Source organism: Procambarus clarkii, chromosome 14 (assembly GCF_040958095.1).
Source record: "Procambarus clarkii isolate CNS0578487 chromosome 14, FALCON_Pclarkii_2.0, whole genome shotgun sequence".
Taxonomy (NCBI): Eukaryota; Metazoa; Arthropoda; class Malacostraca; order Decapoda; family Cambaridae; genus Procambarus; species Procambarus clarkii.
In genome coordinates, this window is record NC_091163.1 from 17,510,404 (window position 1) to 17,523,060 (window position 12,657).

A 12,657-nucleotide genomic window follows, 5' to 3' on the forward strand; every position below is an offset into this window, starting at 1 on the left:
GTCTTAATTTTTTAAAGGGTCGGCTGTAGCATGGACCAAGGTATATATTCACTGATTAGTTGGGTTCATCTCTGAGCGTATATATACTGACATATCGGTATAGTTATTATTGTATATACGGACATGAGGGGGGTTACTCCTCTCTCTCTGTACATTTACCAATATGTGGTGTGATCTCTCAATGAATATTCAATTATGCAAGAATAATCACAAAAAGAAACATGCCTTGGTTTGTCGTTCTGTCGTTTCAATTTCCTAGTGGATACTTACACATGTTCACTTATATGAGGCGTTCAGCTCTCAGTTTATATACAGTGGCATGTAAGGTGGAGTCAATATACTCTTTGAGTCAATATACTCTGAAGGTATATTGACTCAAAGATGAAATTTAGCTCTTAGTATATATACTTTTTTGGGCAGAGATATTTCTGGGATGATACAATAGAAGCAGTGTGTATATGGTGCACCTCGCAGCGAATATCTATCTATCTAGAATGTATATATAAAGCATCAAGCAACTACGAATATACCGTAGGACACGAATCTCCAGAGTATAATCACATAACAATGCACATCCATTCCATTCATTTTTATTAAAATACATTTTGTTCTTGTACAGGATATAAATAAAACTCACAAATAGTATTTCCACTCATTCTCACATTTATGTATCCAAACATTACAGTGACCTCGGTTCCGTTGTCTTACAGAGACAACCTTGATGATCTTACCAACGTTCACTGATACAACAGTTTGTAAAACAATATTCAGGAAACCACATACTGAATGAATTTGTTCGAGCACAGTACATTCTGAGGTTTATCATGGACATAAATAATAAAAATAACAGTGTTATGTAAACTCAGACAGTAGTAAACTCAAGAGAACAGTTTACCAGCCAATGTAAGCTAGAGTTGTAAACACGAACTAGACGAGTCGTAAAAACGAACAAAAATAGAAAGACCCTAGGAGAGCACATGTGATTAAACAGGTCATTGGTAGTAACACATTAATTGGTAGTTTACAACATTGAATTAAACAAAAATATCTCGAGGCAGTATACAGGATGGGACAAACTAAAACATAAAGTACAATAAGTAGTAATTATTCTAAGTAAAATTACAATATTAGATATGTATTTTAAGTTTGAAATTTCAGACCAAACCTTAGCTTTGGTGTATTACAATTAAAGATTATCGTAAACAAAAATAATAATTGTGGAAAAAATGTCAAACAGCAGCTATTTTGGAAAAATTACATAAGCTTGATTCAGAACTTAAATTAATAATACAGAAATGCAAATCACCTCTCAGGGTATTATTCACTATGCAAGAAACTCAAGGTGATTGGCCATCAGAAATCACAAGAAGTAAATGAGGTCATTATTTATGAAACAATATATTAATCTCTAAAACACTATGGATTTTGGCTCAGAAAATTTCAGCGTCACGTGACGGTTGACGCTCTGACGTCTGTGAGAGCCGTGATATTGACGTCATGTATTAACGCCGTGATATTACGTCAAATATACTGCAAAACATTGGCTACAGATCGTTGTCTGCTGAGGTGTGTACACCATAGGCGATGAGAATTGTATTTTATTTCTGAACAATTCAACGAATTGGAACTTCTGGGCAGGAATTCCTTATGGAATGTCCTCTGGAAAAAATGGCTCTGACTGCATCTTTGACATTTTTTCCACAATAATAATTCTTCCAGGGTCTATTATTTGCGATATTCAACACTATAAAACTCAGGAAAAATAATAACATTTCCTTTGTAATTTAAGCTATATAATATAATCTTATCCAACTAAATTTTTGAGCATTTAACACTGACCACATTATCTTCAACGCTGCCATTTAAAATGGAAATTAAAAGTATGAGGAAACATTAGAATTAAAGGCCTTTTAATCCAAATTCAAGAGTAAGTTTTTTAATGGCATATATGTGATGAAATGAATATAAAACTCACTCAGATTTACATTAACCTGAAGCTTTGCGTGAAGAACATTGCACTTTTGAGGATGCATATACAGAAGATTGCAATACAAAAAAATTATAATGCTCATGTAAGGTTATGCATTTATACAATGGAAGCTTCCAGGTTAAGATTCTAAACAAAATATTATACAAAATTATAAAACTCAGGGTTAATACACAATGTGTGTGTGTGTGTGTGTGTGTGTGTGTGTGTGTGTGTGTGTGTGTGTGTGTGTGTGTGTGTGTGTGTGTGTGTGTGTGTGTGTGTGTTAGTTTGAATCAATCGTATCGCTTACTGTGAATGTAGTGTGAAGCATTGAAACAGACAGAGTGAGGAAAACAGGATGACCCTGCCTCTCAATGCCTTCACAACCTGTTGCTCTCCGCCACCACGGGACCAAAACCGGTTGTCTCCTGGAGGAGGGCGGTTGGTCCAGGCTCTCACGAGGATAGCAATGAGGGAGAGAGACATGACAGACTCTTGCTATGAGCCCAGACGCCGAGTCCCTTCTGCATCCAGTCCTTCTGCTGGAGAGATGTACCTCGTCGTCGCCTACGTCGCTAGGAATGTGGAGAGGCGCGCCATCACAGGCGTGGGCTGTGAGCGGGTTGACGTGAACCGTCACTATACTGAGTACCACCGCCAAGAGTACTCCCCAGGCAGGGGGAGTCTCTGTTGTCGTCACTCCTCCAGTGTGCATCGCTGCCGGGTGCTCATCTGCTGAAATATAAATGAATACATAACGTAATAAAAATAATAAATGAGAAAATAGTTGGGCTGTGAAGTGGGCACGAACCTTCCACCTCAGCATTGCCAAGTGCATTCAAAGATTCGCTATATACCACGTTAGCGTGATTTGTGTGTGTTAATAATAATGATAATAATAATAATAATAATAATAATAATAATAATAATAATAATAATAATAATAATAATAATAATAGTAATAATAATAATAATAATAATAATAGTAATAATGATAATAGTAATAATAATAATAGTAATAATAATAAAATAATATTAATAATAATAAAAATTAATTTAGGTAAAAGTACATACATACAAAATGAGTTACAAACACAATGTTGAATTTCTTCATAGAGCTAGTATATATAATAATTTAGTATCACTCGAAACCTTAAAAATCAATTAAATAAGCAGATATACGAGTGAAAATTTGTGTGTGTAAACACGACCTGTCATTCACGGCTCAGACGGTCTTCTGCGCCACTTAAAACAAGGAATTCATTCTCAGAATTATTTCATGTTTTCAAACAAGGATAAACAATTACTGATCCATCAATTAATGTTTACAGACGACCCAGTCAAAGCAAATTAGGGAAGATTACAGTCCTAAGCGTCACGGTGATACGCATGACTCCTGATTAATCTCAGACAAAACCTGTTTCCTTAAGGATTAATTGTAGGCTGAAAGATATACGTAGTGATCCTCCCCAGCAGTTTCTTTTAACATAATAATGGGAATACGTGTACTCACCTAGTTGGGCTTGCAGGGGTTGGCCTTTGTCTCTTTGGTCCCGCTTCTCAACCGTCAACCAACTGGTGTACAGATTCCTCAGCTTACTGGGCTCTATCATACCTATGTTTGAAACTGTGTATGGAGTCAGCCTCCACCACATCACTTCCCAGTGCATTCCATTTCTTAACTACTCTGAGACTGAAAAAAATCTTTCAAATGTCTCTGTGGCTCATCTGGGTACTAAGTTTCCACCCGTGTCCCCTTGTTCGTGTTCTCCCGTGCTGAAGAGTTTGTCTTTGTTCACCCTGTCACTTCCCCTGAGAATTTTGTAAGTAGTTATCATATCTCCCCTTACTCTTCTGTTCTCCAGGGACGTGAGGTTCAGCTCATTTAGCCTTTCCTCGTAGCTCATTCCTCTCAGTTCCGGGACGAGCCTGTTGGCATACCGCTGAATCTGCTCTAACTTTGTCTTATGTTTAACTAGGTATGAACTCCTAGCTGGAGCTGCATATTCCAGGAATGGTCTGACATAATTGAGATACAGGGTCCTGAACAATTCTTTACAGAAGTTTCTAAAGGCAGTTCTTATGTTGGCTAACCTAGCATATGGCGCTGATGATATCCTTTTGATGTGGGCCTCTGGGGATAGGTTTGATGTGATATCAACCCCCAGATCTTTCTTTCTATTTGACTCCTGCAGGATTTCACCTCCCAGATTGTACCTTGTGTTCAGCCATCTGCTCCCTTCGCGTCACGAAGGGTGTGTATGTTTGTATGTGTGTGTGTGTGTGTGTGTGTGTGTATTTGTGTCTCATTAAGGGGTCAAGAGTTTTCGGAAATATTTATTTATATATACACATTGGTAAATTGATTATATATTTATTTATTTATTTATATACAAGAAGGTACATTGGGTTAGGGAGAATACATAGCATAGTATTTACAGTCTTGTAAAGCCACTAATACGCGCAGCGTTTCGGGCAGAGACTAAGAGCCATGGGCCATGGAGTGTGGTGTTCCTCTCAGCAAACCAGGTTATCATATATTTTACTGGAGACTCGAGTTATGTGATATGACTAGTTTGTTGCTGAGCTTAAGGCCTGTCAACCGTGAAAAGGTTAGTAAGGCCAACACATTTGTCTCAGTATATTTACACTGAAAAGTCTTTTACGCCACTCGGTACACATATTTCCTGCTTATGTGCTGTGTGTATTTACGCAAATTTGGCTCAAAATCCAAAATACAACTCAGAATTTAAACAGTATATCGGTGGAAAAAAAGAGAACGCTGAACGAAGCCAACAGTAAGACTGCCGTCTCAGTATATTTCAGGAAAAGATAAGTTTGTGGAAAAGGTGCAAGCAGCCATGCGTCACCTTAAAGGGAGAAACATAACGTTGTGGGTTAAGCAAGAAAACAGACGTGGGGGCAAGAGAGAGAAAGTGAAGCATGATAAAGCACCAATTGATGTGATGTCCGATTTGTGTGGAGATTGAAGGACTTGATCAATATTTTTATCAAGCTTGGGATTTGTACTATGAGGGAAAGCTATAATATCCCATTTGTGTGACTGTATTTTGAAATAAAAACAGTTCTGAATTTAACAGAATTTTTACCCGAAGAGTAATCAAATTCATCAGTCTTGTATTCAACAACGAACATATAAATATTTTTTAAATAATTTGGGTAAAATTATGTATAAAAACATGAGTGAACTAAATAAAAAGTTATCAAAGGTGTGGAAAATAATTTATAATAATAAATGTATTTGTAAATAACATTTAAGTAAAGAGAATGAGGAAGGGAACTATAAGGAGAAGTCGTCGTCATTACTACTACGACTATATAGCACTAAGAAGGGGTCAGGATAAGGATTAGGGATGGGACGAGGGGGGGGGAAGGAATGGTGCCCAACCATTTGAACGGTCGGGGATTGAACGCCGACCTGCATGAAGCGAGATCGTCGCTCTACCGTCCAGTCAAACTAAGACTTAAAATTACACGGCAGTAAATCACACAAATTTAAGAACATAAGCATAAAAGTAACTGCTGAAGGCGTATTGTAGGCCATACGAGGCAGCTCCTATTCAGCTCCTTTGACAACAGTGATATTCATCTCCATACGGCTCGTGTGTAGGGTTCGAGGAGGGATCGAGTCCCCATCACGGCTCCTGTAGATTTCTTCATGGTCATCTCATTTACATCAGAAGGTAGAGATGAAGGGAGGTGCTTGAACACACAGATGACGGTTCTCAAGCTAAACAATGCAAAGAACGGAATACATATGTATAATTCTGGTGTATATGTTGTGAATATTCACACAAAATGTGTCGAAAACAAAGTAAAAACAAGATTTATAATCACATCCTGATGTGCTCAGAGACTGTGTCAGTAGATTATTGTTGTCTATAGAGGAAGTTCTTGCTCCTGGGAGATGAAACGGGAGAAGTGAGGTTGAAGGAACTCAAGAAGAATTGAACAAATATCATGCCACCAGTACACACAGCCCCATATCATACGGGCTCACCATAGCCCGTGCTACCTGGACATTTCGTTCTGAGTAGCAAAATCTAAAACAACAACAACAACATACAGCCCCGCTCCTGTACCAGGTAAGCCCAACAGAAGTAGGATCCCTTAATTGTTTCAAGCGTAGGATAGCCATATATATATATTAATGAGATTGTGTGGATATAAATAGGAGCTGCCTCGTAAGGGCCAATAGGCCTTCTGCAGTTGCTTACATTCTAATGTTCACTCCGGGCTTACCATAGCCCGTGCTACTTGGAACTAACTGTTCCGAGTAGCTGAAACTAAAACCACAACCACAACAACCATGCCACGTACCATTGAGGACATGGAGGAGCGTGGTGGCAGGGTGAAGATTGGAGGGAAGGCAGGTATAGTTGCCGGCGTCTGAGGGCCTGGCGTTGGAGATCACCAGAGTAGATGTGACACTCATCTCACTGCCCTGCCCGCCCCGCCTCGACACTCTAAACTTCACTCTGGGGTTGTCGTACTCCAGCAGCCGCTCCCCAGAGTGGTACCAGAAGATGTAATCGGGAAGCTGAACTGTTGAGCTCACTTTGCACTCGAGCCGAGCGGTCGATCCCCTCCTCACGTACTTGTCCGCCGCGCCACTCACTTCCACTTGCGGAACTGTGGAAAGGAGGACAGGAAAGTTAGTTGTGGATGTGTATTACAGCGGAAATGTGGAGAACTGAAGGTTGGGATAAGGCTATCATTTCCTGCAGGTCGGCGTTCAATCTACCGACCGTCCACAAGTGTTGGACACTATTTCTTTCTCCCCGTCCAATCCCAAATATTTATCCTGATCCATTCCAAGTGCTATATAGTCGTAATGGCTTGGTGTTTTCCCCTGATAATTCCCTCCCTCCCTCCCTGCGGCACTGTGAATGGTGGATGGATTACCTGCGGCACTGTGAATGGTGGATGGATTACCTGCGGCACTGTGAATGGTGGATGGATTACCTGCGGCACTGTGAATGGTGGATGGATTACCTGCGGCACTGTGGAACTGGAGTGTGCGGTTGTTAGACTACTTGACCTAACATCCGAGGGCTTCCGAGTTTAAACTTGAACTAGCTTCACGAGAAGCCGCCAGAATTCTGCCAACTCAGTGGAATCCCCCTCCCCCCAGGTTGTGTAAACTAAGTCTGGTGGTACAGGGGTAACCCAGCAAACACAAATCATCTACACAACGTTCGCCTATCTCTTCCCATAGGTGTGGGAATGATTTGCATTGAGAATGGTGCAGGAGAGCTTTTGAGAAACTTTTACTCAAAAAATCCAAACACAAAGGTTTAATTATAAATTGTTTTTCTACAATTATTTTCTTCCAAATGTAAAACAAATAGTTTTTACATGTTTAAATATAAAATTTATGGTGTTTTTTTGTAAAATTCATTAATAAATTGTGAATGATATATATTGGCTGAGTGAAACCTTTAAAATCCATTTAGTTATAATATGAACAGAAAAAAGTGGTTTTCCAAATTTTCTAAAAATCGCTCTTTTTAACACAATTTGACTCCTTATGCATTCCACTAAACACTAATATCATGTTTAAATATATAATTTATGTATTATTCCCTAAGATAATTTATATAAATTATAAAAGTTGCTGGAAAGTGGTGAGAAAGAATCTGAAAACGTTTTGTTGTCTTATATTGGCGTGTTCTTATTAACTAGAGTGAGTAAGAGTGAGCGAGAGTGGGTAAGAGTGAGTAAGAGTGACTGAAGGTGAGTGAGAGTGCCAGAGAGTGTGTAAGTGTGAGTAAGAGTGAGTATAAGTAAGAGTGACTGAGAGTGAGTAAGAGTGACAGAGTGAGTAAGAGTGAGAGTAAGGGTGACAGAATGAGTAAGAGTGAGAGTAAAGTGATTGAGAGTAAGGGTGAGTATGAGAGTAAGAGTGATTGAGAGTTAGAGTGAGAGTAAGAGTGATTGAGAGTTAGTGAGAGTAAGAGTGATTGAGAGTAAGAGTGATTGAGAGTAAGAGTGATTGAGAGTAAGAGTGATTGAGAGTAAGAGTGATTGGGAGTAAGAGTGATTGGGAGTAAGAGTGATTGGGAGTAAGAGTGATTGGGAGTAGGAGTTAGAGTGAGAGTAGGAGTAAGAATGAGAATAAGAGTGATTGAGAGTAAGAGTGAGTAAGAGTAAGAATGAGAGTAAGAGTGATTGAGAGTAAGAGTGATTGAGAGTAAGAGTGATTGAGAGTAAGAGTGATTGGGAGTAAGAGTGATTGGGAGTAAGAGTAAGAGTGAGAGTACAAGTAAGAATGAGAATAAGAGTGATTGAGAGTAAGAGTGATTGGGAGTAAGAGTAAGAGTAAGAATGAGAGTAGGAGTGATTGAGAGTAGGAGTGATTGGGAGTAGGAGTGATTGGGAGTAAGAGTGATTGAGAGTAAGAGTAATTGAGAGTAAGAGTATGAGAGTAAGAGTGAGAGAGTGAGTATGAATGGGTAAGGGTGACTGAGAGTGAGTAAGAGTGACAGAGTAAGAATGACAGAGTAAGAGTGATAGAGAGTAAGAGTGACAGAGAGTAAGAGTGACAGAGAGTAAGAGTGACAGAGAGTAAGAGTGACAGAGAGTAAGAGTGACAGAGAGTAAGAGTGACAGAGTAAGAGTGAGTATGAGAGTGAGTAAGGATGACTGAGAGAAAGAGTGAGTAATAGTGCGTAAGAGTGATTGAGAGTTAGAGTGAGAGTAAGAGTGATTGAGAGTTAGTGAGAGTAAGAGTGATTGAGAGTAAGAGTGATTGAGAGTAAAAGTGATTGAGAGTAAGAGTGATTGAGAGTAGGAGTGATTGGGAGTAAGAGTGATTGAGAGTAAGAGTGATTGGGAGTAAGAGTGATTGGGAGTAGGAGTAAGAATGAGAATAAGAGTGATTGAGAGTAAGAGTGAGTAAGAGTAAGAATGAGAGTAAGAGTGATTGAGAGTAAGAGTGATTGAGAGTAAGAGTGATTGAGAGTAAGAGTGATTGGGAGTAGGAGTAAGAATGAGAATAAGAGTGATTGAGAGTAAGAGTGAGTAAGAGTAAGAATGAGAGTAAGAGTGATTGAGAGTAAGAGTGATTGAGAGTAAGAGTGATTGAGAGTAAGAGTGATTGGGAGTAAGAGTAAGAGTGAGAGTAAGAGTAAGAATGAGAATAAGAGTGATTGAGAGTAAGAGTGATTGGGAGTAAGAGTAAGAGTAAGAATGAGAGTAGGAGTGATTGAGAGTAGGAGTGATTGGGAGTAGGAGTGATTGGGAGTAAGAGTGATTGAGAGTAAGAGTAATTGAGAGTAAGAGTATGAGAGTAAGAGTGAGAGAGTGAGTATGAATGGGTAAGGGTGACTGAGAGTGAGTAAGAATGACAGAGTAAGAGTGACAGAGAGTAAGAGTGACAGAGAGTAAGAGTGACAGAGAGTAAGAGTGACAGAGAGTAAGAGTGACAGAGAAAGAGTGACAGAGTAAGAGTGACAGAGAGTAAGAGTGACAGAGAGTAAGAGTGACAGAGAGTAAGAGTGACAGAGAGTAAGAGTGACAGAGTAAGAGTGACAGAGAGTAAGAGTGACAGAGTAAGAGAGTGAGAGTGATTATGAGAGAGTTAAGAGTGTGAGGTGTGAGAGAGTAGCAGGCCAGGGAGGCAGGATGTGTGGTCACAGGCGAGGCCTAGGCCTCGTGATCTCTAATGTTGGTTTTTATATATATGTTGGATTTTTTGTCCTGTTTCAAATTATAATTATTTAGCAGGAATGCAATAAGATATTGCACAGTATTAATGTGACAATAATATATGCATTATTTCCTTGATAATCAAACTTGTTGTTCAAAGATAATATACAATCTTTGAAGGAAACATTTTGAGAGCGCGAGCTGGCAACACTGTTCTGGTGGGTGAGAGAGACATATGGTTAGTTGTGCTCAGACCTTCAGTGGTGAAGGGTGTGTCCCAGCTGGCCGCCACCAGCCGCCACCCGCCGCCACCACCCACCACCCGCTGCCACCCGCCACCCACCACCAGCCGCCACCCGCCACCACCCACCACCAGCCGCCACCCGCCACCACCAGCCGCCAGCAGCCACCGCCACCCACCACCGCCACTCACCACCCGCTGCCACCACCCACCACCCGCCGCCACCCACCACCAGCCGCCACCCGCCACCACCAGCCGCCACCCGCCGCCACCAGCCGCCACCAGCCACCGCCACCCACCACCGCCACTCACCACCCGCCGCCAGCACCCACCACCAGCCGCCACCCGCCACCAGCCACCGCAACCCACCACCGCCACCCGCCGCCACCACCCACCACCACCACCCACCACCACCAGCTTCCGCCGCCACCACCACCCACCACCACAGCCGCCACCACCCATCACCGCCGCCGTCACCACCACCCACCACCACCGCCGCCGCCGCCGCCACCACCCACCACAGCCGCCGCCGACACCACCGCCACCACCCACCACAGCCGCCACCACCACCCACCACCACCACCACCACCCACCACCTCCGCCACCACCAGCCGCCACAAGCCGCCACCGCCCGCCACCGCCCGCCACCAGCCGCCATCACCACCACCACCACCAGCCGCCATCACCGCCACCAGCCGCCACCAGCTGCCACCACCACCAGCCGCCACCACCACCAGCCGCCATCACCGCCACCAGCTGCCACCACCACCAGCCGCCATCACCGCCACCAGCTGCCACCACCACCAGCCGCCACCACCACCACCACCAGCCGCCATCACCGCCACCAGCTGCCACCACCACCAGCCGCCATCACCGCCACCAGCTGCCACCACCACCAGCCGCCACCACCACCACCACCAGCCGCCATCACCGCCACCAGCTGCCACCACCACCAGCCGCCATCACCGCCACCAGCTGCCACCACCACCAGCCGCCACCACCAGTCGCCACCACCTGCCACCAGCCGCCACCACCGCCCGCTATCAGCCGTCACCGCCCGTTGCCACAGTCGCCACCGCAAGCCGCCACCGCCAGCCGCCACCAGCCCCCCCCACCGCCGATCGTCACCACCCACCACAGCCGCCGCCGCCCGCCACCGCCCGCCACCGCCCGCCACCGCCCGCCACCGCCCGCCACAGCCGCCACCACCCACCACCCGCCGCCACCACCCACCACCACCAGCCGCCGCCGCCACCCACCACCCGCCGCCACCACCCACCACCACCAGCCGCCGCCGCCACCGGCCACCACCAGCCGCCACCCGCCACCAGCCGCCACCAGCCGCCACCCGCCACCAGCCACCGCCACCCACCACCGCCACTCACCACCCGCCGCCACCACCCACTAGCCGCCACCCGCCACCAGCCACCGCCACCCACCACCGCCACCCGCCGTCACCACCCACCACCACCACCCACCACCACCAGCCGCCGCCGCCACCACCACCCACCACCACAGCCGCCACCACCCATCACCGCCGCCGCCACCACCACCCACCACCTCCGCCGCCGCCGCCGCCACCACCCACCACAGCCGCCGCCGACACCACCGCCACCACCCACCACAGCCGCCACCACCACCCACCACCACCACCACCACCACCCACCACCGCCGCCACCACCAGCCGCCACAAGCCGCCACCGCCCGCCACCGCCCACCACCAGCCGCCATCACCACCACCACCACCAGCCGCCATCACCGCCACCAGCTGCCACCACCACCAGCCGCCACCACCACCACCACCAGCCGCCATCACCGCCACCAGCTGCCACCACCACCAGCCGCCATCACCGCCACCAGCTGCCACCACCAGCTGCCACCACCACCAGCCGCCACCACCACCACCACCAGCCGCCATCACCGCCACCAGCTGCCACCACCACCAGCCGCCATCACCGCCACCAGCTGCCACTACCACCAGCCGCCACCACCAGCCGCCTTCGCCTTAAGAGCCTTCGAGAGAACAAGGAGATAGTTATCAGGAGAGGTGACAAGTCGCCAACATATGTCATTATAAAAAGACGAATATCTGGCGAAAATTAACCTCATACTCTCTGACAAAACTAAATTTCAAAAGGAAACGAAGGACACTATAGCCGAATTGAAGGCAAAGGTAAACAGATTGATCGAAACAGTGTACGCCAAGAAATCCGGACTCCACCTGCCAAATATTATTGGGGAATACAAACCTGGGTATGCATATGGAAATGTCAGGACACACTTGGCTGGAAACCCACTTCGGCCTATCATCAGACAGATACCCACACCCACGTACAGACTGGCGAAACGACTCAACGGCTTGCTGACTCCTTATGTCCCTTGCGCCTTCAGCGTGAAGTCTCCAAAGGAATTTGTTGACTTACTGCGGGGAACACGGGCCACAGGGATAAGAGCCTCTGTGGATGAAACAATCGGGATGATAGCCGACAGAGTGTATCGTGATCCAGCCTGTACTCCTCTTGACATACCAGAAAACATTCTAAGGAAACTACTCCAAGCTTGTACTAAAGAGGCACCCCTTCTTGAGCCCGGATGGACACATGTATAAGCAAGTAGCTGGGGTCGCCATGGGTTCTCCCCTAGGTGTCCTGTTTGCAAACATCTACATGGGTACCATCGAGCAAAAAGTCTTGGTAGACATGAACTTGAAACCGGCCAGATACTGCAGGTATGTTGATGACGTTTTTACACAGGTACCTGATGTCAGTCATCTGCA

The 12,657-nt window shown here is 45.4% G+C and overlaps 1 protein-coding gene across 2 annotated transcripts in view; it reads right to left on the reverse strand.

The window, feature by feature from the left end:
- Positions 1-640: 640 nt before the first annotated feature.
- Positions 641-12,657, reverse strand: part of LOC123771034 (matrix-remodeling-associated protein 5-like) — a 123,640-nt gene continuing 111,623 nt past the window's right edge. The window contains exons 5-6 of one of the 2 annotated variants that reach the window (XM_069324410.1): positions 6,311-6,622; positions 641-2,701 (exon numbers count right to left, since the gene is read on the reverse strand). In XM_069324410.1, coding sequence (XP_069180511.1) covers positions 2,253-2,701; positions 6,311-6,622 — 761 coding nt within the window. In that variant the 3' untranslated portion in view covers positions 641-2,252. Of the gene's footprint in view, positions 2,705-6,310; positions 6,623-12,657 lie in introns of both variants that reach the window. The other variant, XM_069324409.1, reaches the window with a different exon arrangement.